This window comes from Microcaecilia unicolor, chromosome 10, assembly GCF_901765095.1.
Source record: "Microcaecilia unicolor chromosome 10, aMicUni1.1, whole genome shotgun sequence".
NCBI lineage: Eukaryota > Metazoa > Chordata > Amphibia > Gymnophiona > Siphonopidae > Microcaecilia > Microcaecilia unicolor.
The window spans coordinates 39,032,842-39,060,642 of NC_044040.1; the positions used below are offsets into that span (position 1 = coordinate 39,032,842).

General features: G+C 43.5%; 1 protein-coding gene across 7 annotated transcripts in view; it reads left to right on the forward strand.

Annotated features, from left to right (window-relative positions):
• The window catches only part of KIF21A (kinesin family member 21A), a 205,984-nt gene that overhangs the window by 110,950 nt on the left and 67,233 nt on the right, over positions 1-27,801 (forward strand). For 5 of the 7 annotated variants that reach the window (XM_030217189.1, XM_030217182.1, XM_030217184.1 and 2 more), the window contains 11 exons: positions 1,231-1,348; positions 2,309-2,497; positions 5,487-5,686; positions 5,862-5,969; positions 7,134-7,202; positions 7,303-7,514; positions 9,174-9,321; positions 10,096-10,290; positions 21,317-21,418; positions 21,544-21,709; positions 26,495-26,515. In XM_030217189.1, coding sequence (XP_030073049.1) covers positions 1,231-1,348; positions 2,309-2,497; positions 5,487-5,686; positions 5,862-5,969; positions 7,134-7,202; positions 7,303-7,514; positions 9,174-9,321; positions 10,096-10,290; positions 21,317-21,418; positions 21,544-21,709; positions 26,495-26,515 — 1,528 coding nt within the window. The remainder of the gene's footprint in view (positions 1-1,230; positions 1,349-2,308; positions 2,498-5,486; positions 5,687-5,861; positions 5,970-7,133; positions 7,203-7,302; positions 7,515-9,173; positions 9,322-10,095; positions 10,291-21,316; positions 21,419-21,543; positions 21,710-26,494; positions 26,516-27,801) is intronic. The other 2 variants (XM_030217183.1, XM_030217186.1) reach the window with 1 other exon arrangement.

Sequence of the window (27,801 nt, forward strand, 5' to 3'; positions counted from 1 at the left end):
TTATTGAAGAACAATTTAAACGTTGTTTGCTTACTAGAGGTAATCTCACATGTACCTTTCTGCATGGTGAGCTGCAGTATAAATTTTTGCTGTGTTTGTATGTTCCCACATAGAGCTTTCTTGGCCACTTTGTGCTCTGGTGATGTTTTCCTGAAATGTTTACAACCTTCAGCTACATTGGGTCATATGTTTTTGTCCTGTCCAATGATAGTAGTATTCTGGGGAGCAATTACCTCACATGTCACTTGTCTTTGGAGCTGGGGGGTGGCCTCCCACTGTGTCTGTGTTAGTTGGTTCTGTGTGTAGTGCTCGCCCTGCCCCTCAGGGTTTTCTGAGGTGTGTGAAATGCTTTGTTTTGTTGGGAAAGAAATGTATTTTTCAAACTTGGCTGGTAGCTGATTCCCCCACGTTGACACAGTGGAGGTCGGCCATGCTTCAACTAGCTGCCATGGAGAGATGCACTCTTAACTCCTTGGACTCTGTTCCTGATCATTTTCAACGGATCTGGGAACCTTTTTGGAACTTGCTTACACCGTCGGCATGAAGCCGTTTAATCAATTGGTGATGGTAGGATTATTTCATCTTCCTGACCAGTGACCTGTGGAGCATTGGATGGGAAGACCAAAGAGACGAGGGTTGAAATTTGGTTGGCTCAAGAGCTCGGTAGACCAACATGTAACTGTTAGTATTTAAGACTAATTTGTGATTGACAAGCCAGAAAGCAAGGGCCATAAGACAGTCTTGAAGTGGTGAAAGATCTATTTGGAGGGGGTGAGACTAGGAAAAGCAACAATATATCGTCTGCATAAAAGAAAGACAATATTGAAAGATTGAATAATATTTGCGAGTGGACTCAAGTAGATATTAAAAAACAACAGGGACAAAATGTAACTCTGTGGAACACCGCAGGGAAGGGAGTGAAGTGTCTATTTTTTAAAATATATTTTTGTTTGCTTCCATGAACAGTATTCTGTATATTTAAAAAATGCCCTAGCACTTGGGGGCTTTAAATAAAAACTGTACTTCCTTGATAAAAAAGAGGAATGATGAAAGCCTCTCAGAAGTGCAGTGTACTCTGTTGATGTGGAGTCCTGGAATCCTGACACTGGCTGATGTTTCAGCATCACTGGCCTTAGGGGAAAGTTCTCAAAGTGGCCAGCAATTTGTGTGACACAATCATGGTGCTGTCTTGGTCACTGACAGACTTGTGGATTTTTTTTTCTCTTACAGGAGGAAAATTTGGAAACAAGTGACCATGAAGAAGATGAGGAGGAAGATGAGGAGGATGACGAAGACATAGAAGGTGGTGAAAGCTCAGATGACTCTGATTCTGAGTTAGATGAGAAAGGTACTCTATCATTTAAACATATTGCTATTTTTGTTTTTTTTCACTAGACCCTAATCTTTCAAAAAAAAAAAAAAAAAATACCCTGCTAAAACCAGAACCAGCCATGTTGGTGATTATTGTAATTCTTTTTATTTTATTTTTTTTTTTATTTGCATGACGTCTTTATTAAACAGGAAAACAAAACAACACTGCTTCATTAACATTTAGAGTGATGCCATTCTTCATAAGTTTGTACATCCCATTTCTACAGATTATTGTAATTCTGAATTCATGCTTTGTGACATTCAGACACGCTGTCTATTGCTGACAGTGGACCTAGTGCATTATGTCAGTTAGTACTACTTATGCCCAGAGTAGTACATCTGACAGTGGCATCTAATATAATTTTACAATGGGTAATGCCTAGCCCCATCCTCTCTTGTCTTCAACCTCACCCTTTGTTTTTGTGTTGGCCACTATTGAATGAGGGAGTGGATGTGATGGCAGTGACCTAGAATGTTGTGAATCTTCTACCATGACATTTCAGCAAGGTGTGGATGGCACTTCTTGTAGCTTTCCTTACAGAGATCAAGCACATCATTTTACTCTACTTTCCTATCCTTTGCAGATTGTATAAGAACATAAGAATAGCCGTACTGGGTCATACCAATGGTCTATCTAGCCTAATATCCTGTTTCCAACAGGTACCTAGCAGAAACCAAATAGTAGCAACATCCCATGCTGCCAATCCCAGGGCAAGCAGTGGCTTCCCCATGTCTATTTCTGTATTCAGAGATAACTTTTGTCTCTATCAGCCGGTATACAAATTTTGGCTTAAAAGTTTCACTGTGGGGGTGTTTTTCTTTTCTCTTTGGCTTGATGTACTCTCATTATTCAAAAGGATCTTAAAGCTTTAGGATTATTAAATTGAAGCCTTTAAATGGAATATTTTCTTTCCTCACCTTTCTCTTTTTGTTGCAGCAAATTACCAAGCAGACTTGGCAAATATTACATGTGAAATTGCCATTAAGCAAAAACTGATAGATGAATTAGAAAACAGTCAGCGAAGACTTCACACACTGAAACAACAGTATGAGGAGAAACTAATGATGTTGCAGCACAAGATTCGAGATACCCAACTTGAGCGAGATCGGGTTCTTCAAAACATGGGTATCTTATTTCATTTCCAATTTTAAGACTTCTTGTTGAGTTTTATTATCCAGAATCAGCAGTGGTTTGTTGTCAAATACATTTGTGAAAATAGTTTTTAAAATTGTATGTTAGTAGTTTGCTTTATAGATTATTGCACTTAAAGTCTACAAGTCATCTAAGTAGGAGAAGGGATGTCCAAGTTGAGGTGCTCAGAATATGCAAGATATTTTATAAAAGGCTTGATAAACATGGAGTCTTTTATCAAATACCTGTAAGTATACTTGAAAAAAAAATAGTGTGTTTGGCAGCATGCACAGCAGGGACAGATGTTTTACAAAAGTACTCTCTCAAAGAAAGAGTTACATCACTCAGGACTACTACTACTTATCATTTCTATAGCACTACTAGATGTATGCAGCGCTGTACATTTGAACATGAAGGGGCAGTCCCTGCTCGACAGAGCTTACAGTCTAATCAGGACAGACAAGGGATAAGGGAATTACTAGGGTGGGAATGATAAAACAGACATGGGTACTGAACAAGTGAATAGGGGTTAGGAGTTAAAAGCAGCATAAAAAAGGTGGGCTTTTCGCCTACATTTGAAGATGACCAGAGATGGAGCTTGATGTACTAGCTCAGGAAGTCTATTCCAGACATATGGTGCAGCAAAATTAAAGGAACAGCATCTGGAGTTAGCAATGGAAGAGAAGGGTATAGATAACAGAGATTTACCTGATGAATGGAGTTCCTGGGGAGGAGTGTAGGGAGAGATAAGAGTGGAGATATACTGAGGACCTGCAGAGTGAAGCACTTGTAAGTCAATAAGAGGAGTTTGAACTGTATGCGGAAACGGATAGGGAACCAATGAAGTGACTTGAGGAGAAGGCTAATATGAGCATATCGACACTGGTGAAATATAAGTCGTGCAGCAGAATTTTGAGCAGATTGAAGGGGAGAGAGATGACTTAGTGGGAGATCTGTGGGAAGCAAATTGCAATAGCCTATGCGAGAGGTGATAAGAATGTGGATAAGGGTTTTGGTAGTGTGCTTAGAAAGGAAAGGACAAATTTTGGTGATATTATAGAGAAAGAAACAACAGGTTTTAGCAGTCTGTTGAATATGTGCAGAGAAAGAGAGAGAGGAGTCAAAGATTACCCTATGAGTATGAGCTGATGAGACAGGGAGGATGAGAGTGTTATCTACAGAGATACAGAATTGGGGAAGAGGAGAGGTTGGTTTAGGGGGAAAGATGAGAAGCTCAGTCTTGGTCATGTTTAGTTTCAGATGGCAGCGAGACATCCAGGCACCAATGTCAGACAGGCAGGCTGATACTTGGGTCTGGATTACTTCTAAAATTTCTGGTGTGGAGAGGTAGATCTGGGAGTCAGCAGCATAAAGGTGATACTGAAAACCATGGGACGAGCTCATAGCAGCAAGGGAATAAGTATAGATGGAGAAAAGAAGAGGTCCCAAGATAGAGCCCTGAGGTACTCCAGCTGATAGTGGGATAGAAATGGAGGAGGATCCACTAGAGTATACACTAAAAGTGTGATGGGAGAGGTAAGACGAAAACCAGGAAAGAACAGAGCCCTGAAATCCAGGTGAGGACAGCATATATAAGTGCTTGGCTCTTTTCTTATATATATAGATGGCAAATTTTGCAATATACATGTGTAAATGCAGGATGTCACAAAACTGGATGTCCAAGAAAAACCAGTTAAGGAGCCAGTTTACAAAAATCTTTATTTTTTGGATTTTGAGGTGGTTTTAAATGCCAAAGAGGTAAACACAATTGCCCTCTCTATCATTCTTCCAAAGCCTGGATCTAAATAAGCAGCTAACTGCCATTTATCTGTGACTCAGAGCAGACGTAAATGCTGACGAACAATTTGTTTTACATATATGTGTATTTTGGTTGCAGAACAGCAACTGTGTGCTGTGTGGGTGGACGTGTTCGTAGCAGCTTTCCTAAAATTGCTAGTTGCACATATAGAGTCATTTTACATGTGTTTACTCAACATGTTTGCATGCACATTTCACGTAACCCTTCTAAAATGACTTCCTCAACTTTTACATTGTTTTATTTAGCACCCCCTCCCTTCCCCATGCCAGTTTGGTATCTTTGACTCCAGCTTAGTCAAACTTAGTTAATGAAGATTAAATAAAAATCCTGTTTCTTTTTAAAGTATTTTTTGTTTTTATATTTCATAAATAGAAGGTATTTGTGTAGCATGCTATCATTACACAATTTTACTAACAGTGCTTGAACTGTTCTCTTAGGTTTCTGTGGGTGGCGCCATGATTGTTGTGGTTGTCTGGGTCTTGCTGTGTCTGAGTAAGTGGAACCAAGGTTTCAGCCATTGTACTGTGACTTTCTTCAGGGTATGCTGTGAGATTTGTTGAAATCTTTTGCCTTTCTGAGGATTCCACCCACCTCAAACCCCTGCCAATCAGGCTTTAGAACCCACTATATAAATACAAAATGCAGATCTCCCATCATACTGAGAAGAAAGCCACAGCATGCTGGCTGAAATGTTGGTTCCACTTACTTGGACGTGGCAAGACATGGACAACCACAACAATCATAGCGCTTGAACTGTCATTTTGAGCCAAAGAAGGTTCTGGGCTATACTTACTAAGGTGTTCTATCATGTTAGTGCATGATGATACCATGAATGGTACCTGAAATGTAATAAAATATACATTTCTAAATAAAAAGTACTACCTTGTTATTGCTGTTCTCCTGGTAAGTGAACATGTTACATTAATGGTCTCCTAATTTTCAAATATATGTATTCTTTGCAACATTTTTTATTTGTGTTTGCATAAAGTATGTAAAATGTATGTCTAGGCTATACTTAATCACATCTTGCACATTGGTGAGGAAGATGATTAGTATATCTGCCATAAAGATGTCTTGGGATGTTTAATTGCACAAATGTATTTACAAAGAATTTTAAATGATTAAAGCGCAAAGTTACAAACCATAGCATATTGTGCTTTGTAGGATCAATGGAATCTTGTACAGAAGAAAAAACCAAAAAAATTAAAACGGAATATGAAAAGAAACTTCAGGTCATGAATAAAGAATTGCAAAGGCTACATACAGCTCAGAAGGAGCATGCACGATTGTTGAAAAATCAGTCTCAGTATGAAAAACAGATGAGAAAGTTGCAGCAAGATGTGTCAGAAATGAAGAAAACGAAGGTATTTGTAAACATTGTAAACCTACAGGCATCAGATGACAATCATAAAAAATGCTTATTATGTATCTATAGAACTCAGTTACACATAGTAATCATGAAAAAACAAAAAAAAAAATACAGTTTATTGCAGCTTTACTAGTGTGCTAAATAAGGAATGGCTTTCTGAAACTACATAGGTTCGACTTATGAAACAAATGAAGGAAGAGCAAGAAAAGGCCAGGATGGTAGAATCTAGAAGGAATCGAGAGATTGCACAGCTGAAAAAAGACCAACGTAAACGAGATGTAAGTTCTACCTTAAGAGTTCACAAAGGCTTGCATATAATAGTAAATATTTCTTAATATGCTATATATTAACTGTGTTTACAGTTGGTAAATCAGGGATTGCTCTTGGGAAGCCATCAAAGAATGGTCAAGAACAATCCTGTAAAGTGCTGGTATTCACCCCCAGTCTTCGAGGGCTGAAAATGGGTCAGGGGTTCAACTTCAGGTACCCTACCACTGGGTGACTCTTTGCATTTTGCCGAGCTCACTCAGAGGTAGCTACACCTCGGACTGGTGTAACTGTGGGTGCCTAAATGTTAGGTGCATCAATACTGGATTACACTAATTCTCTAAAAGAGCCTTTTACAGAGACCGGAATGTGGTAGAGGACATGAATTGAGGTTGCAGGGGGGCTGACTCAGGAGTAATGTCAGGAAGTACTTTTTCACAGAGAGGGTGTTGGATACCTGGAGTGCCCTCCTGTGGGAAGTGGTGGAGATGAAAACAGTAATGGAATTTAAAAATGCTTGGGATAAACACAAAGGAATCTTGCATAGAAGGCGTGGAACCAAGGAAGCTTAGCAGTGATTAAATGGCAACACCAGAATTGGAAGCAAAGCCAATGTTGGGCAGACTTCTGTGGTCTGTGCCCTGATCGTGGCTAGACTGATTCAGCTTCAGTAACTGGAGAACAAGGCCAGTGATAGACAGACTTCTATGGTCTGTGCCCCGAAAATGGCAAGGGCAAATCAAGATCAAGTATAAGTATGTAGTATCTCATCGTATCTTACATTATGAGCTTACCTTGTTGGGCAGACTGGATGGACCATACAGGTCTTTATCTTCCGTCGTCTACTATGTTGCTATGGAATTCGTTTTCAAAGCACTTAGACTTACAGAGTTGCATAGGTTACTTAACAAGTGTTCTCTTAAGCTTCTGCAGCTGGTGTCATGGCTGTTGCAGCTGTCCAGGTCAAGCAAACTTGTCCATCCGAACAGCTGCAAGAACCAGAACTGGAAGAAGTGTTCTCTAAAGTAATAAATCTTGTTTTGAGGTGATCATGGTGCATAACCTTTTCCATAACATCTTGAGAAATGCTACATTCTTGACTAGACCCAAGGCAAAATCTCATCAGTGTCAATGAAAGCCTTTTGTTTTATTGAAAGATTTTTCTGTTCTCACAGCATCAGATGAGACTTTTGGAAGCTCAGAAAAAACAGCAAGAACTTATTCTGCGCAGGAAAATGGAAGAGGTACTAGAGATATTTAGTAGTTGGAGCATTGTATTGTGAACATTTGCATCTTTGTAAAGGTGGAAATTGCATGGAATAATGTCATTTTGCATTATCTCAGGTTACAGCTCTTCGTCGACAGGTAAGACCTGTGTCTGATAAAGGAGCTGGGAAAGTCAATCGCAAGTTGAGCTTACCTGAACATGTTGCTGAACCAGTTTCCAGTACATCATCAGTAGATTATGACACATCAAGAGCCACGGGACAACAGAAAATGAGAATTCCTGTGGCAAGGGTCCAGCCAGCTCCGGTAACTACAATGAATGGAATCAGGTAAAGATTTGACACTTGCTTGTATTCTCTTACAATATGTTACATCCATATGCAGGGTATTTGTTTCAGACAAAGCATTTAATTCAAAATGCTAATGAACTGTGCTTCACCGTTGTACTCTTTTTCCTTTATGTATACCACTTCTTAGTTAATATCAGTTGTTTATCCATTTTGTCCGAGCCTTGCCAAGGTAAGCATCATAGGCAAAAATCAGAGCCCCTGCTGACCAAGGAGTGGAAGGAGAAAACTCTTCAGTGACGTCTCTTTATTGCTGCAGGGATCAGCTTTGTAGTAAGCAGATGTCAGCTTAATCCAGAACATAAGAATAGCATACCGGGGTCAGACTAATGGTCCATTTAACCCAGTATCCTGTGTCCATCATTTGCCAAGTACCTGGCAGAAACCCAAATATTGGCAACATTCCATTTTACCAGTCCCAGATCAAGCAGTAGCTTCCCCATGTCTGTCTCAATAGCAGACTATGGACTTTTCCACCAGAAACTTGCCCAAACCTTTTTTATACCCAGATACGCTAACCACTGTTACTACATTCTCCAACAAAGCGTTTCAGAGCTTAACTATTGGTTGAGTGAAAACATATTTACTCCTATTTGTTTTAAAAGTATTTCCAAGTAACTTCCTTGAGTGTCCACTAGTTTTTGTACTTTTGGAACAAGTAAAAAATTGATTCACTTCTACTCATTCTACACCACTCAGGATAGTAAATAGTAACAGCGGGCATGGATTGCGTGATGAAAAAGGGCGTAAAGCTGGTTTACTTCAGTTTTACAATCTGCTTACATTAGACTTGAAATGCATTGGCGTTTTTCCATTGCAAAACAGATTACAGACAACTTGCTGTACATGTACACCATGGGGTTTGAATTTGTGTTACCTTCATTTGATGCTTCAGGGGCATCTTCATGGCTTCATTATGAACTACAGAGTAAAACACTAACAGACCATTCTACTAGAGGTCTGTATGTAATACCCCTGTGTGTATCTGTCCAGTTCCACTTTTGTGCTTCAGTTGAGAATTCCAGTTGACATCAGTTCATAATAGCTATTTTTTTTTTATTGTAGTTACATTTGTACCCCGCACTTTCCCACTCATGGCAGGCTCAATGCGGCTTACATATTGTATACAGGTACTACTTATTTGTACCTGGGGCAATGGAGGGTTAAGTGACTTGCCCAGAGTCACAAGGAGCTGCCTGTGCCTGAAGTGGGAATCGAACTCAGTTCCCCAGGACCAGAGTCCACCACCCTAACCACTAGGCCCCTCCTCCACTGCACTACCTTGTTTAAATGTCTAAATTTTTAGTAGTAGGCCTTTTTTCTTTTCTATTCTTTAGTAAGTGTAAGAAACTGAAAATGTAAAATCTTCCCAGCTTTCCTTTCAAGCTTCACCAATCTCGAGCAACTTTTTTAGTAGGTGATTTTTGTCACTAGTTTACTGATATTTGAAATCTTTTTTTGCATGAAGTTGTGAGTTTGCTGTGTTATCCCATAGGGGTCAAGAAATGAGTTGTGGGTGATAACATTTTTACTGACTAACTTTTCTTTATGTGGGGCTGTCTGTTGACTTTGTAGATCTGAAAATGGCCCAGATGACAGACATACCTAGTATGAAATAACACACATCTCTACTATTCACAGAAAGAAGCATCAGAGAAGGGGAACAAGTGTTTATACCTCCAAGGCAGCCAGGATGAAATGGCAGTCACTTGAGCGTAGAATCACAGACATCATTTTGCAGAGAATGACCATATCCAATATGGAGGCGGATATGAATCGATTACTGAAGGTAAAATGGGTTTCCAGGTCTAGCTTCAAGTCAAATGATATAAATGCAGAGTAGTATGTAGCTTCAAAGGCTGCAAGGTGTAACATTGTCACCGTCATGAATGAATTTCTTCATTTTGGCGGTTCATGGGTAAATGCCTGTTTCTTTGTGTAAAATGTTGGTCTGAATACTGCCCCCACCCTAGGAGCTAGAAAGGGGTGAGGCAAATTGGGAACATGAAGGTGCATGTAGCAAACTCATTCAGAAATCTCCACGTGTTCTTTCTGACACATAGCACTCGCTCCCATTCAGATCCCAAGAACCCACATACTTTTCTACTTTTCATGCACTGGTCTCACTTTCAAGGAGTTTCCTTTTGAAAATGAACTTGTGGACCTGAGGGTCTATCTGAGGAACTGTAAGCCCAGTGGCCAGTGTCAACGTTGCCTTCCACAATTAGTTTTTGATTTAAGATTTTTTTTTGTAGTTACGATTTAGGATTCAAACATTTTGAATATTTTCTCTGGTAGTTGAAGATTCCTAATACTGTAGGCCCAGATAGGATGAATACTTAGGTACTTCTGAGAGTCATCTTTTTTTTTGGCACTTTAAAAGTTGCCACAGTAGCAACTCTAATGAAAAAAGACAGCTGCTTAGTCTAAAATGTTCCTTTAGTTCGCTTCCAGTAACCATGTTCTAAAATTTGCTACTCAGTGATTTTAATACTCTTGAGATGCAATAACTGTGCTGTTTGTTATGGCAGTGTACATTTGAAACCTTTCTTTGAATTAACAGCAACGTGAAGAACTCACAAAAAGAAGAGAGAAGCTTTCTAAAAAGAGGGAGCTTATCATGAAGGAGACCGGCGAGGTGGACAGAATTGTAATTAACATCAATGAGGAACTGGAGTCCCTATCCGCGAATATAGATTATATTAATGATAGCATTTCTGACTGCCAGGCAAATATCATGCAGATGGAAGAAGCAAAGGTAAGTTGGACCACTTCAGAGCATGCAGTTTTTGCATACTAATGCAGCAAATGATTCAGAATCAGTTAGACCAGTGATCTTCACTATTTTTTTAGCAGATGCCATGTTGGCAAAAAAAAAAAAAAAATGAGTGTGAGAGCCCAGATCATTGCTGGACACAACAGATGGCACACTGAGTAGGGGAGTGATTTATACACCCGAAACCTCCGCTCACAGGACAAATCCCTCCTCTCGGTACCCTTCTCCACCACCGCCAACTCTAGGCTCCACCCTTTCTGCCTCGTTTCACCCTATGCTTGGAATAAACTTCCTGAGCCCTTACGCCAAGCTCCCTCCCTACCCATCTTCAAATCCTTGCTCAAAACCCACCTCTTCAATGTTGCTTTCGGCACCTAACCTTTATACCTATTCAGGAAATCTAGACTGCCCCAGTTTGACTGCCCTATTTGACTGACTGTACATTTGTCCTTTAGATTGTAAGCTCCTTGAGCAGGGACTGTCCTTCTATGTTAAACTGTACAGCACTGCGTAACCCTAGTAGCGCTTTAGAAATGTTAAGTAGTAGTAGTAGTACTCCAATCATACACCTGTCCTGAGAAGTTTCCCTTTTGTTGTGGTTGGTCTAGCTGTTGATAGTTCGTTCTCAGTAATTTGCATTATTAAAATAGTTTACCCCCCAGTGCTTCTCAACCTTCTCCTGGAGGCACACCTTGCTGGTCAGGTTTTCAGGAATACCACAATAAATATGCATGAGACTGATTTGCATATAATAGATCTCTGTTCTATGCAAATTTATCTCATGCATATTTATTGTGCTAATCCTGAAAAGACGACTGGCTAGGTGTGCCTCAAGGAGAGGGTTGAGAAGCACTGGTCTACCCCCTCTTATATTTTTTTTCTTTCTTAAGCCCATCTCCTCCCACACATTCCCTACATCTGCTCCCCAGCACCTCTTCCCAGCACGCTCTCCTCCAACTCAATACTAGTTAGTTACAATCCCCATTCAGTCCCCACTGGTCGGCCTTCATCATCCTTCCTCCACTTCCATTTTCCTCAGTTTTTTAATCCTCCTATATTTGCTCCACATACCTTGTTGACAGTGCTACCTCTGGATCAGCTGTTCTGTTTTCTTCTGGTACCACATGATTGTCAGCAAATTTGAGCTGCTCAATGCCCAATATCCCACACTGCTCTCAGCCTTATGAGAATAGTGAAGGAGTTTGGGCAACATATAGCTCAAATTTACAGAGAGCTGAATTGTAGACATAGAACACAGTAAAACTAGTATGGGTGAAGTGTCATTAGTGAGACTCGGGGGTGGGAGTCAGAGGACGCATTTAGGGTTGATGGGAGGCCACTGGGGCTTGCATTGAAGAATACCAAGTCAGACTATAACAGTTGTTTCCTCATCAACCCTCCAGACCGGTCAAGACGCTTGGGTTATGCTCGCCTACCAGCAGAGGGAGACAGAACACAAAACTTGAAACTATGTACTTATAACCTGTGCCTAGCCATCTATAGCCAGTATTTTCTCAGTCTCAGCAGAGGGTAGACAGGCAGCCTGTGCAGCTTGCCCGATCTGGATAGGTTTTTGAGTTAATTTTCAGAGTTTTCCTTTGTTTCTGTGCTATTTCTGGTGGATCCCTGTGCCTGAAAGACTTTGGTGTGCTAGGGGTTGCGGGTCCGCTGGGGCCCGTCATTGTCCCCTTTGGGGTGTCACACCCGGGTGGCCGGGTCCCTCCCCCGGTCTGGCTCTCCGTTTGGGCAGCTTTGTGCCTCGGCTGCAGTTTGTATACTGCAGCCTTGAGTGCCGGATGGTGTTAGCAGCAGCAAGGCTCAAATTAAAGGCTGCAGTAAAGTTTGATTGAAAAAAAAAAAAAAAAAAAAAAAAGAGTCAGGCCCAAACTGGTGAGAGCTATTGGAGCTGCACTTCGGAGCCTCGGAGCTGTTCAGCTGTGAGTAAGGCGCTGACTTTTCCTGCTCGGGTGAGTTTCTTGGTTTTTACATTCGGGGCACTTGTTTGGCGGTCAGCTGGGCTCGCAATAATGTCGGGGAAACCGCTGAGGTGCCGGTCATGTGCGCATCGGGGAGTCGACGCGATGGGGAGCGTTTGCCGGTTTTGTGGGGAACCGAAGCCTCAATCCTCCGTCCCACCGGTGTTGGCGGCGGAGGTTCCCGCGGCTAGCGTCTCGGAGGTTTCGGCGCCTTTGAATAGCGGCCCTGCGGCGGTTCCGATTTTGGCGGGAACCGCCGCCATTTTGGATTCGGCGCTACACGGGCATGAGAGAGTCGGAGGACTGCCGGGCAGCCAATTTCCAGCGCCTTCGGGGGGTGATGCCTCAGGTAGGATCGGTTTTCCCCCGGATTTCATTTGGAGTTTATATCAGGCTTGGCAGGCAGGGCCGTCCCGAGCGGAGCCCCTTAGCCTTGGAACGGGGGGGGGGGGGGGGCTGGCGCGAAGAGACCACGTGTAGAGTGGTCTGAGGATTTTGAAGGTTTTTCCCCTCCGGATTCGGAGGGTGACTTTAGCCTCCTAGAAGAGGAGGAGGGGTCGTTGGCTGGATATGATAAGGAGCTTGCGCTGCCTGGGGAGGATCCCTCGGTGGTGCACATTTTTCAGCGAGATGAATTGTCGGATCTCATTGATCAGGTGGCTGCGACCCTCAAATTTGATCCGGCGGCAGCTCCGTTAGAGGCCGGAAAGCAGGATCCGTTGGTTTAGGGGATCAGACGGGTGTCTTGTTCTTTCCCTATGAATGCGGATCTGAGGGAAATGATTACTCAGGAGTGGCAGGCGCCGGAGGCGCCATGTAAGGTGGCTCGGGCCATGGCTAAGCTTTATCCCCTGCCGCAGGAAGATAGAGATTCGCTCAAGCCTCCGACCGTGGATGCCGTGGTTACGGCAGTGACTAAGGCCACGGCGATTCCGGTGGACGGGGGGGCTGCGTTGCGAGACCCTCAGGACAGAAAATTGGAAACTTTCCTGAAGCACAGTTTTGATTTGTCGGCCCTGGCGTTACAGGCGTCGGTCTGTGAAGGTCTGGTGGCGCGGGCTTGTTTCCGCTGGGCGGAACGGCTCTTAGATAGCCCGCCAGGGGACAGAGGCTCTTTGACTCAAGATCTGGCTAAGTTGGAGTTGGGCTCCTCCTTTTTGGCGGATGCACTGTATGATTTGTTGCGGGCCTCGGCGAAGAACATGTCTCTAGCGGTGGCAGCTCGTCGGGCCCTGTGGTTGCGAGGCTGGATGGCGGATGCTGCGTCCAAGGCCAAGCTGTGTTCGCTCCCGTTTAAAGGCTCTTTGCTGTTTGGTGAAGAGTTGGATAAGTTGGTAAGAGGTCTTAGTGATGCTAAGGTTCCTCGGCTTCCGGAACTTCGCCCTAAGGCTTCTAGAGGATCCGCGGGTCGCGGTCGTTTTCAGGAAGCAAAGCGGTATCGGCCGGGTAGGTGTTCTGGTGGGACTAGGGGTCGTTTCTTTCAGAGAACTCAGTCCTTTCGCGGTGGCCGTCGTGGAGGGCGAGGTTCCTCTTTGGGAGCGTCCGGTGCGCCCCGTCCTTCTCAATGATGGTTTGGGGGCCCAGTCTCTGGTTCGCGTGGGGGCTCGCTTACGCTTGTTTTACCAGAGGTGGGTCCAGATCACGTCAGACCAGTGGGTCCTGCAGATAATCCGAGACGGGTACGCGCTGGAATTCGACAGGCCTCTGTCCGACTTCTTCCTAGTGTCTCCCTGTCATTCAAGGCGCAAGGCGAGAGCGGTCCGCGATACTCTGTCACGTCTGATAGCTTTAGGGGCTGTAGTCCCTGTTCCTCCAGCAGAGAGAGGAAAGGGATGTTATTCCATATACTTCGTGGTACCCAAAAAAGAGGACGCTTTTCGTCCCATCTTGGATCTCAAGAAGGTCAATGCAGCCCTAAAGGTTCCTTCCTTTCGGATGGAGACGTTACGCTCAGTCATTGTAGTGGTTCAGGAAGGGGAATTTCTGACTTCTCTAGATCTGACGGAAGCTTACTTGCACATTCCCATCCTGGAGGCGCATCAGCGTTTTCTTCGCTTTGTGGTGCTAGGGAGACATTTTCAGTTTTGCGCGCTTCCCTTTGGACTGGCCACCGCTCCTCGCACCTTCTCCAAGGTGATGGTCGTGGTGGCAGCAGCTCTTCGCTTGCAGGGCATTTTGGTGCACCCGTACCTAGACGACTGGTTGATTCGGGCCAAATCAAAGGCGGAGAGCGAGGAGGTCACCGGTCGGGTGGTGTCCTTTTTGCAATCTCTGGGCTGGGTTGTCAATCTGGCCAAGAGTCACCTAGTGCCGTCGCAGTCTCTCGAGTATCTGGGAGTCCGGTTCGACACGAAGAGAGGCCGGGTGTTCTTGACTCCCTCTCGCATGTCCAAGCTGCAGGCTCAGATCCGTCTTTTCCGAGTCCAGAGGGCGCCGTCGGCGCGGGAGTATCTTCAAGTGTTGGGTCTGATGGCCGCGTCGATAGAGGTAGTTCCTTGGGCCAGAGCGCATATGAGGCAGCTGCAGGGTGCTTTGTTGTCTCATTGGTCCCCTCAGCTTCAGGATCTGGAGGAGAGGCTCGCTCTGTCGGAGGTTGTTCGTCGCAGTCTCAGCTGGTGGCTCCATTCTCCGAACCTAGTGAAGGGCATGCCGTTGGCCGCTCCTCAGTGGGTGGTGATGCCCACGGATGCGAGTCTGTCAGGCTGGGGGGCGCATTGTCTGGGACAGGTGGCCTAGGGACGTTGGACAGTGGAGGAGGCGTGTTGGTCCATCAATCGTCTGGAGACGCGTGCAATTCGGTTGGCTCTTCGGTCATTTCACTGTCTGTTAGTCGGCAAGGCTGTCAGGGTTCTGTCCGACAATGCCACAGCCGTGGCGTATGTGAATCGACAGGGAGGAACGAAGAGTCCAGGGTTAGCACTAGAGGCGGCAGAGTTGCTGGTGTGGGCAGAGGCACATCTGCAGAGTCGGCGGGACACGTGGCAGGGGTGGACAACGTGAGCGCGGATTATCTAAGCAGGCACACGTTGGATCCCGGAGAGTGGGCTCTCCACCCCTCCGTGTTCGAGCGGATAGTGGTTCAGTGGGGTCGGCCGGTGTTGGATCTCATGGCGTCGTCCGCCAATGCGCAGGTCTCTCGGTTTTTCAGTCGTCGAAGAGATCCTCGAGCCGACTCAGCAGTTGCTCTACGTGTTCCCGCCGTGGCCGCTGGTAGGCCGAGTGGTTCAGCGGATCAGTCATCACGCGGGATTAGTAGTCCTGATAGCGCCCAATTGGCCCCGGCGTCCGTGGTACGGAGATCTGATGCGGTTGCTGGTGCAGGATCCGATTCCCCTGGGGCCTCGGGTGAGATTGGTGCAGGGGCCGATCGAGATGGCCGACCCCTCTCAATTCTTGCTTACGGCCTGGCTCTTGAAAGGCACCGTTTAAGACATAAGGGTTTCTCAGCCAGGGTGATTGCTACGATGTTGCAGTCTCGTAAGAGGTCTACTTCCTTGGCATATGTGCGGGTGTGGCGCATTTTCGAGAATTGGTGTCAAGAGCGGGGCTATGCCCCATTGCGCGTGTCAGCGGTTGAGGTGTTGGATTTTCTTCAGGATGGTTTGGACAGAGGGCTTTCGCTCTCCTCTCTGAAGGTGCAGGTTGCAGCCTTGTCTTGTTTTAGAGGTAAGGTTCGGGGAGTATCCTTGGCGGCTTCTCCGGACGTGGGGCGGTTCTTGAAGGCAGTGAAGTTGCTTCGGCCGCCTTGCCGCCCGGTGGTTCCGCCTTGGGATTTAAATTTGGTCTTGGAGGCTCTGGTGGCGCCTCCGTTTGAACCTTTGCCTTCCATTACGTGTAAGGATCTTACTTTAAAGACAGTCTTTTTGGTGGCTGTTTCTTCGGCACGTAGGATTTCGGAACTTCAGGCTTTGTCTTGCAGAGCGCCTTTCCTGTCTTTTGCCAAAGAAAAGGTGACTTTACGCACGGTTCCTTCCTTTGTTCCTAAGGTGGTGTCTTCCTTTCATGTCAATCAGGTGATTTCGTTGCCAGTGTTGGGTGATCGTGCCGGGGATTCCGCGCAGCGTCGTTTAGCTAAGTTGGATGTGCGGCGCGTGTTGCGGTCCTATTTGAGCAGAACACAAGATTTTCGATCCTCGGACAGGTTGTTTGTTTTGTTTGGAGGTCCCAAGAAAGGAGAAGCTGCCTCCAAGGCCACTCTGGCTAGATGGTTGAAGGAGACTATTGCTTCGGCTTATTTGTTGAAGCGTCGGCCGGTGCCCTCTTTACTTAAGGCACATTCTACGCGGGGAGTAGCAGCTTCATGGGCGGAAAGTAGTTTTATTCCGCCGCAAGAGATTTGCAGGGCTGCGGCGTGGTCCTCTATCCATTCCTTTGTGAAGCATTACAGACTTGATGTTCAGGCGAAAGAAGATGCTCGGTTTGGAGCGGCTGTGTTGTCTTCTGCTTTACGAGGGTCCCGCCCTTAGTTGGGATACTGCTTTGGTACGTCCCAAGCGTCTTGACCGGTCTGGAGGGTTGATGAGGAAGGTGAAATTAGGCCTTACCTGCTAATTTTTCTTTCCTCTAGACCCTCCAGACCGGTCAAGAGCCCGCCCGTTCTTTTCGCAGAAGTATTCAGCCGTCCGTTCTTTTCGCAGAAGTATTCCTCAGCCGTGTCTTTGTATAGCAGTATTTTGAGCCGTGTATATGGATAGCAGTATTTTGAGCCGTGTTCTGCTAGGACTATTCCTTTAAGGTTTTGTGTGGTCAGAGAGAATTCTTTGACTCTAAGACATTACAGAGCGGGACGCTGTGACGTCTCGTCTGTTTTCAGCACACTGTTGGTACTTGTCCTTGGGTTTTCCAGGTACAGGGGTTTCTAGTTTCAGAGTTGTGTTTTTATTCTCTGCTTTGCTAAGTGTATACTGGCTATAGATGGCTAGGCACAGGTTATAAGTACATAGTTTCAAGTTTTGTGTTCTCAGTCTCCCTCTGCTGGTAGGCGAGCATAACCCAAGCGTCTTGACCGGTCTGGAGGGTCTAGAGGAAAGAAAATTAGCAGGTAAGGCCTAATTTCACCTTAGAAGTTGCACATCGATTCTTGTGCATTAGCAGCTGAAATGGTTTGACTTCCTAATGGTAAGTAGCTATTGCTGAGTATATAAATATCTGAGTTTATGCTGTCTATCTTTAGCTGTTAAATTAATATAGCATAAGCTTCCACAGCATCTTGGAACGGAATCCCCCAGATACAAGCTGAAGGGATAATATTCAAAACATTTATATAGTTAAAATTGGTGTTTAATGTAGCAAATGTTTCTGTCTTAAAATGTCCCCCAGTGTATGGATGACTTTTTTTTTTTAATTCCTTCACAAAACTGTGGTATAAACAAAATTCATTTGAACAAAAGGGGGCCGGATCCTTTATGTAGCTGGTCAATACAGTATTTAGCACTAACTGTCGAATCTTGGCTAGACATAATAAGAGTTGGGAAAAGCAAATCTAAATCTATCCAGTCGACCCTTCCCAAGCCCCCTGTACATAATACAAGTCATAAAATAAGTGCCCCCCCCCCCCGCACTGATTCCTTCTTTCTTTTCTGATAGATAATTTTTAAACCGCCCCCATAAAAGTTGGTTTCAGTTGATTTTAGTTTATTGCCTTGATGAGCCACCTTTTTTTTGGTAATACACAAAAACATAAGAATAGCTATACTGGGTCAGATCAATGGTCCATCTAGCCCAGTATCCTGTTTCCAATGGTGGCGAAGCCAGGTCACAATACCTGTCAGAAACCCAAATAATAGCAACATTCTATGCTACCAATCCCAGGGCAAGCAGTTGCTTCCCCATGTCTGTCTCAGTAGCAGACTATGGACTTTTCCTCCAGGCACCTTGTCCGGACCTTTTTTTAAACCGAGATACACTAACTGCTGTTATTACATCCTCCGGCAAAGAGTTCCAGAGCTTAACTATTCATTGAGTGAAAAAATATTTCCTCCTATTTGTTTTTAAAGTGTTTCCTTGTAACTTCCTTGCGTGTCCCCTAATCTTTGTACTTTTTGAAAGAGGAAACAATCGATTCACTTTTTGTAGACCTCAATCATATCTCCCCTCGGCCATCTCTTTTCCAAGCTGAAGAGGCCTAACTTCTTTAGTTTTTCTTCATATGAAAGGTTATCCCTTTTATCTTTTTGGTTACTGTTTGAACTTTTTTTAATTCCGTTATATCTTTTTTGAGATACGGCGACCAGAGCTGAACACAATACTCAAGGTATGGTCGCACCATGGAGTAATAGAGGTAGAGCTGTTTATGGAATTAAAAGATAACTTATAGTACAGAGCACAAGTAGGAAAGAAGATAAAATTACAATTATGTGACGACTATTATGAGAAAATAAACGAATGAAGAAGAAAAGTAACAGACTGCACCATGCTGTACATAGTATCTTGAGTGTAGTGTAATCACAGGGATGAAGAAGCTCAGATAGAACAGTCTCTTTAATAGCCCAATTAAAGCACCTTTCCCAAATCCAAATAGTGAATCTATTACTACCCAAATTACCTCCAAAGCATGTTCAAAAAGCAGAGTTTTTAATGCAGATTTAAAAGCGAAATGGGCCAGATTTATTTGGGGGGTACAGGAGAAACAAGTTCCACATTGAGGCAGGGGCAACGGGACACCTTTATGGTTGAAGGGGACGAAAGAAACCAGTCTCCAGCCCTGCCCCAGAGCTCTCTAGTAGTTGATGCTCATTCTGCTGCCTATGTACTTGAGGATAACATAGCTAAAGGCAGAATACCAAGTGGATTCCAGCCATATAACTGTTGTAAATGGGACATTTAGAAGATTTAGCTGAGGGACCATAAGGACTGGGTTGGCAAGTAGGGAACATGTTGAACCACTAGACATTTGGGGCAATCTATGAGAAGAGCTTTAAATATCAGAACCAAGATTTTGAATTTGATTCTATATAGGATAGGAAGCCGCATCAGGATACTGATACATATTACATCCTATGAAGTCTATAATAGCGCTCGCCAGTCTTTCTGTGTTACCCCAAATCGTGCGGCTACTGAAAGCGTGTGACCCCTGGGTAGTGCAGCGCAATTATATCCTGTGGAGTACCTTCACAGGTTGTGACCCTAAATGTGGGTTTGGGGTCACAATCTACATTTTAGGAAGTTCTGCTCTAGAAGGAAGCTCCCTTTTCATGCAAGAACTAATGCAATCATTAACAGTAAATATGAGAGATTGAGATCATACTCTGCAAATCCTAGCATAGGACTGAGGCTCTTTAATGTTGTTGTATGCACAAAACTAAGTCATTTGGAAACATTAATCCTAAGAGAAGTTTTACAGTGTAGCTACGAGAGAAGCTACACTGGCTCCCACTCAAAGAACGTATCACGTTCAAAATATGTACCCTAGTACATAAAATCATCCATGGCGATGCCCCAGCCTACATGTCAGACTTGATAGACCTACCACCCAGGAATGCTAAAACATCATCTTGCACATTCCTTAATCTTCATTTCCCCAACTGTAAAGGTCTAAAATACAAATTAATGCACGCATCAACCTTTTCCTATATGAGCACGCAATTCTGGAACGCATTGCCACGCAACCTAAAAGCGACCTATGAACTGACCAACTTCCGTAAACTACTAAAGACCCATCTCTTCGACAAGATATACCACAAAGATCAAATCATGTGAAACTCGTACATATATCCAGAAATGTTAAGAATGTCTTCTATTATATTACTATCATGCATTCCATTACCATGCAATCCAACATCCTTCTGTAACACCAAATGTCTATTCTCTTCTCATTTCCATTATCCATGATGTTTTGTAAGCCACATTGCGCCTGCAAAAAGGTGGGAAAATGTGGGATACAAGTGCAATAAATAAATATTTTGAACCAGTTGAAGTTGTTTTACTGTGATGGCAGTAGCACCAAGCACAATAATCAAACCTGTTTTAACACCAATGTATGCTCTAGCAATTGAAGGTCTTTCTATCCTAGGAATGAGTGGAGAATGTAGATTTGGCAGAGAAAGGGGGGGGGGGATTTTCACAGCCAGTGCTACCTTTGTACCTGATCTTTCTCGTCCTGGACACATGATTAAAATGGAAAGTATCCACCCCCCCCCCCCCTCCCCAAATGCACTGATCTACCCTAGGTGTAATGGAGACATTTGGCATTTTGCTTTTATATCATGTACTGAGAAAGGGAAGGATCAGGGTATGGAGGGTGGCACCTTTTTGAAAAAAATTGGGTGCTGATCAGGAAGAAGGGGATTGGAAACTGGCCATTTTTTTCTTTTTTTCTTGAAGGCACTTAGGGCCTCTTTTACTAAACCAAGCGGCAAATGAGAGGAAGCCCATTCAATTCCTATGGGCTTCCTCTCATTTTCCGTGCTGGAAATCACTAGCGTGGTTTAGTAAAAGAGGCCCGACTATTCAAGGTTGTAACATCTGGCTGATCAAAACTTGACTATCTAGATTTAACCAGATATTCGTTTGCACTTTTAGGGTGAGTAAGTTCTATAGATAAATTTTGAAAGTTCATCCCTTAGGGGTATGTTTCCTAAGGTGAATTAGCGTTTTTAAAGTGCCTGTAAATTTAAGGTGCATTAAATGCTAACACACCTATATATGTCTATGGGCTCGTTAGCGTTTAACATACATAAACCATTTATGTGTGTTAAAAATGCTAACGCACCTATAGCGCTGCTTAGTAAACATAGGTCTAAGTGTGTTAAAATGTAAACGTTGGCCCTTAAAAATAAAACTAATTGTCTAATGTAGAAAAATAAATGTTGGCTGACCTACAGACTTGATTAAAAACAGTATGATGTAGTTAAACTGATGTGGACTGTTTGAAAACTGTTTATATATTTTACAAAGAAAGAAAAATCCTAGCTGGGTGAAAACAAAAGCCATGCCTTGGTACCTAAAGGAAATGGCAGTCAGGAGAGGTGGGAATAAACTCATGATAAGGGAAATATAAAGGAAAAGGTAACTACATTATGTTGATTCAATAGGAGGAAGGTGACACGTTGGACGTCACTGCAGTGATTAGTTCTTGCACCCTGACAGAAGCACGGTATCTACTAGACCACTTCCTTTCCATGGCAGTTAATAAGGTAAAGTGGAAAATAGTGTATGGGCACATGTTTTACAAATACCCTTGGGGGGGGGGGGTAGTGGGCTACTTTATGTTCTCAAACAGATTGATAATTTTTTTTTCTGCGTGCCCTTTTTCTTACAGGGTCTCCAAGCAGCCCAAAAGGAAGCACAAGTGAAAGTTCTTGAAGGTCGACTTAAGCAAACCGAAATAACTAGTGCTACCCAAAATCAGCTACTATTTCACATGCTGAAAGAGAAAGCAGAGCTAAATCCTGAACTTGATGCTTTGCTGGGTCATGCTTTGCAAGGTAATTTTAGGTGTTCAAATTGCATGTCCTTGACTGCTTGCCAAGCAGTTTGAGGGGTTTAAGCATGTATGGTATACTACAAGTTATAGATGCTGTTTTTAAATCCTTGCAAGCCTACACATTTCTTTAGTACGCTAAATAAATTGAAAATATTTGTTCTTTTTATAAGCTTATTTGTAAATAAGCATCTGCCATAGAGCAGTGCAACACAACACATGACATGTGACACTTTAAAGACACGCATACATTGTATTGTTCGCCGTTCAGGTTTTGATTTTAACACTCCCAAAGAAATATACATACAATCATACTACAGATTTTTTTGGCTCATGCACATTGACGTGATAAGTACAGGTAAAGATTATAGTTTACTAAAATGTCAAAAAGAGAGAGAGAATTTAATCTGCTAATGCAAGAGGTTCCCCCCCCCCCCCAAAAAAAAAAGTTTATCAATGATACAAAAAAAAAACCTTGAGTACTCTTAAGACTACAAAACAGTTTAAATGAAGTCTTGAAAACTCAATGGGTCATCATATCTGCTTGGTTAAACTCACTCCAAATCACAGTTCTCAATCAGATATTATCAGATTTTTTCTTTTTTTGTATGTTAAATAATAAGTAACTTATCTAAAAGCTGCTGAAGTCCTTTGCGTGATAAATTCAATAAGGGCTTTAAGGTGCTGCTGTAACCAAATCTTCATTCACCAAAGCATTCCACCGTAAGGGAGGAGCAGTGGTTTGAAACAGTGGTTCTTGATCAGCTCCAGTTTTCCCATAATGTCCAGCCCACATTCCCAGCTTCCACTTGAATGAAAGAACAAAGGACATCAGCATTTATTGTAAACACAGCTGCTGCACATAGCCAGTTATGGACACCCACACTGATGCATCAACAAGTTTAATGAATGACATTCTGTTTTGGTATTCAAACCCTTAGGTGTCAAAGTCTTCAGATATCCAATCTGTTCCCTGAAGTAAGCAGAGATCCCCTCTCCAGTGTGAATCTGCCTTGTCAGCGATTTTCCACTTCATGTCATCAAACTGATAGCATTTCGAAATGCAGTGATCTATAAGAAGAGCACTGAAAGTTTGGGTTTTCAGCCAACTCTTGTGCTCAGCCAAACACCTTTTAAAAGAATGACTGGTGTGCCCCACACACAATATTAGACATTGGCAAACAATAAAATGTACCACCCCAGTGGACGTGCAGGAAATCATCTATCTATTATGACATATTCTCCATCTTTTGGATTTGTATAGCTTTTCCCATCTATGGTCTGTGCACAATATCACAATCATTGCAACTATACTCCCTAATTCTATATTTAGTGCTCAAAATTGCGCACACAATTTAATTGCTTAAGCCAATTAGCACTGATAATTGGGTGCTAAGAATCAATTATTGGCACTAATTGGCAATAATTGGAATTTACACGTGCATCTTTATAGTCACTATTCTATAAAGATGTGCGTGTAAACTTTTTCACGTGGATCCTAAAAAAGGTGTGGCCATGGGCGGGTCAGGGATGTTTCTAGGATTTGCGTGCAGTGTTATAGAATTCAGGAGATCCGCACCTAATTTAGGTGTGAGGATTTACACCAAGGTTCAGTTGGTATGGATCCCAGCTCTAAGCACCTTGCAGCTGATTTCTCTTTAATGCAAGGATTTTCTGCACCCACCTTATCATTGGATCTCTAGAGGTTCAATATCCAATTTGTTATAAATTTTCTTTTACCATTATAATTTTTTTGCTAATTTCCCTATGGATAGTATATTCTCTTATAAAAATTCAGCAATGTTTCAAACTAAATATATTTCTTCTCAAAATCCACTTATCTTGAGCAGAGCATATGTCAGACTGGAGATACATCTTCCGACACGATCATGTTTTGCTCCCCAGGTTTTCAGGGCTCTGTTAAGTTTTGAGTGGGAGAAGATTGATGCTATTATTGATTAATTTTTCCCACTTTAGTTGGTGTGCTATTTTGGAGTATCATTAACAGTAAGCCAGTACCACTGCAAACATTTTTGAACACGTAGAATTCGCTGGGCGGTCACAGTAGAGAGTATGTAATTCACTGTGTTGAAAGATAATCTCATTCCACTCAGCATGTCAACGTACAAAGTAACAACAGATAAAGCTATAACACCTCACAGTGCTGCAGTGCTGGTTCTGCGCATTGCTATCAGTGGACCCTTGCTTTGTTTCATACATCGCGTCAACACCCGCCGTGGGCCTTCGCGATGCTTTGTTTTAATTAAACAGTCGGATTCCCCGGTCCACACCAGTTCAAAGCCGGCTGCTAGGCGCCGGCCGAGGCGGGGGCGCTGGCCTGCCCGCCGTCCTTCCCCCCCGCCCCGGGGCGGGGAGGGGAGGCCGGGGTGAGGCGGGCGGGCCGGCGTATAGCATTGCAAATTACTTCTGCCAATAGCATGTTGTCTTTGTCTGGAGGCCTTTCCACATGTGGCGGTGTGGTCGCATCTTTAGAAGGTGACTTACCCCAGTCTGCCCCCTTTTGTCCCTGGGGGTCGCTGTTGAAGCTACCACCTGTGTTGCTAGAGTCGATGCATTTGTGCAATCAGTGCAGGGGTTGCTGTCCATCGTGCACAGCCTCTGGGCTACTGTGACCATACCATAGTTCTCTATCTGCTCCCATTCTCTTTTGTGTCGTTTTACCTCTGGTTCGCTGTGGAGGCATTTCCTGTGCTGGGAAACACTAAATATATAAACGCAGTTAAAATACCGAGTATCTGATTATCATATTGTTTGGTCCCAATCCCCCACATTTTTTTTTGTTTTTCTCGCTTATTCTGTAGTGTTACAAAACTGTGGTCATTCATACTAGTGCTGGGATATGAACCCAGTCTTGAATGACAGTGTCACCTGTTCTAAGCCCTATCTATCTCCTGCAAGCGAAAATGATATATCCATTAAGTTGATTTAGCTGCAGCTGCGATAGAAAGTACCTTACTGCCCTCTTGTGGCCCTTTAAATTATTGTCCAGAAGAATACTTGCCACTGTAAAACAATTATATCCATATTGGAATATGTATACATTTTTTTTTAATATACTTGAATACAATAGTTTCCCTAGCACTGCAATACTTTTTCTAATCCATGTCCCATACCCAAGTAACAAAATTAAGGAAATGGCTGCTTGTTAACTCCCCACACAAGATGGTCGACCGCCTTAACCACTCCCTGGGCGCCATGGTGACCATTGTCCTTATGGCAACCGCTGCAATGTAGTCTCTGCCTCCCTGCCACAGGACAATTAGCAGTACTGTATGAGCTGACTTAACTGGTACTCTTTTTTTTTTTTTTTTTTTTTTGTATGTTGCAGTGTGCCCAGGACCCTGACCTTCGCTCTTTTGTTGCAAAAGGGGGAACGTCTTCCCTCCGCTTTCCCACCAAGCACCAAATGAGTCCGCTAAGAACTGCCATCTTTGCAGCTCCACTACCCTTTTCTTCCTCTCGCAGCTCCTCTGAAGCCGACGCTGAAGAGTTCACAAGGGGAGGAGCGGGGAAGCCATATCGCCACTGAAGTCCTCCTCTGGATGAAATGTTGTCCCTCTCCAAGCTACCCTGTGCCGCTGCAAATGCTGGCCCCATTGGGCAGCAAGCTTTGTCATCAGCAACAGTGGCTCTGGTCTCCCCCCCCCCCCCCCCCCGGGAAGCGCTGCATTAACTATGTGGCAGTGCTGTGCCCCTGTCACTCTCTCCCCTTCTGGCCATGCTGTCCCTTGTCCTCTAACTCAAGACCACCACCACTACCTACCCAGCAACGCTACTCAAAGTCGAGGACACGCTCCCGTTCGCAGTCCCCGGCAGAGATGCCGCCGTGAATGAGACCTGCACGGCCGAATTGCACACGATTCCTGTCCCTGTCCGAAGGGAGGGGTGAACAGAATGGGCATCCACTGCGCGAGGCCTCAAGCAGCAGACGGATCGCTCATGTCCCTTGGATTGCCGTTCGCAAAGTAAGATCAAGAACTTTAACCTGTTCTGCCTTTTCTACCCTGTTCTCTTTCCCAGCTTCTTTTCTTGTTACCTGTTCTCCATCCTTCCCTTTATTTCTCCCCCTCTCTTGCTTAACCCTTTATGTTGTGTCTTCCTTGCCTTTTCTGACGGCATCTCGCTCTCTTCCGTTCCCTCCCCCCCTTTCTTCTTTCCTTGGCACAGCCTAGTTGGCCGTTGATCCGTTTGTGGGTGGCACCCCTTTAATGGGGCTGCCTTGTTTCCACTCGGCACATCAACGTAGAAAGTAACAACAAATAAAGCTGTAAAATTTCACTTTGAAATTCCTTGCTGAGAAAATAACAAAAAATGTAAGGGCGGGGGCTCCCTTTTTTGCCTCACTGTACACACGCACGCACACACACACATTTCCATTTGGATCACAAATATAAAACAAATAGTATCTAAGGCAAATAATGAAAAACAAGGTAACTAAAACCATACATGAAAAACTGCAGTATATAAAACTCCGGACCTAAGCCAAAAAAAAAATCAAAGACCAAGGCAAGCAGGTCTTTTCTGAAAACAAGATGGTAGTTTTATGCCCTAAGAGACATTAGTAGCCTGTTCCACATCCTAGGAATGGTGATCATTGAAATGGCACAAGGATGGATTGTAAGTCTGTATACAGCATCTATTCCACTTTGTATAAGGTTAAATGGTAAATAACAGTAGTGTAACAATATGGGAATTTGTTGAGTGAAATGGATCTGTTTTGATTGGAGTGTTGCTTTTTTTTTTTCCTTGTTGCTGGTAATTTACACAGATCTAGATAGCGTACCAATGGGTAAGTATGTCTAGCTTTATGTGCATATTGGGCTGCTGCATGAGCTACTAATTGTTCTTATGCACTAACCATCATATGTATTAAGAATTTTGAGAATGTAAACAGCTTGCATGTTCTGTTCTGTAAACATATATTACCAAAAACTTACAAACCCATTATCTACCTTTAAACAGACCCCTTAAAAGCCATTATTAACATTCAGACAGTGAATATAGCCAGCCTCGTGTTTGATTAAATCTTTCTAATTCTTCATTAGTTGAAGCATCTACAGCACAGTGCATATGCCTCAGTTTTACATAGTTTTATTTCATCATATCTCATATACAATATAGTTATAAAAGATGGAACTGGAATTAATTCATAATGAGAACTTTTTTGCAGTTGTATAGGTTTTCGTGTGATTGAAAAACATCTTTGAGAATCTGTGTACATGGGATACATTGAAAAATGTAATTCTGTACAGTATTTTTGTGATAAGGATATTATGCGTATAAGATTCTGTCACACGGAGACTGATGTTCAAAAATATTTTAAGAAGCACTGGTAGCTATACCTCCGGGTCCCCATGCGCCAAATTGCCCTACCGGCGGGCTCGCTTAGGAGCCTGGCAGTAGATCTGGCTTCCATAGCATGTTGAATAGGGCACTAGAAAATATTTGTTTTTTTCTAGTGCAGGGGATGTGCCTGGTGGTAATCGGGCAGCACCATGTGCTGCCTGGTTACCACCGGGCTATCGCTGGAGTCCCTGCCGCCTCCTAAATAGGAGGCAGTAAGGCCTTCCCCAGGAAATGGTCACACACAAACTTACCACACGCCACTGCAGAACCCCTTTTACCACTGTTTGGGAAAGGGCCCTTAATTTTGGAGCTAACTACATAAATCTTTTTTTTTTTTTGGGGGGGGGGGGGGGGGGAACCAGCCAAAGCATAATTTTTGACCTGGCATCTTGATGTCTGGCCAAAAGTTTTATGTGCTGAGGAAGAGGAGGGCCAAAAGAGGTTCCGAGAATAGAGAGGAGATAGTTCACCAATATTCAGGGCTATATGATTAACCTGCCCATTTAAGTTTAGGACCATATTCAGTGATCTTTCAGCGATCTTACTGAAACTGATTGGCAAGCTGAAAATCTGACATGAAAATGTCTTGTCTTTTTTTTTTTTTTTTTAAAGTTCTATGTGCCATACTGCAATGGTTGACATTTGTGTATAACTGTGGTGCTGTACAACAAAAGACCCAATCAAGTACTTAGGGTAATTCCATCACAGAAAGATAAGTAGTCTCATCTG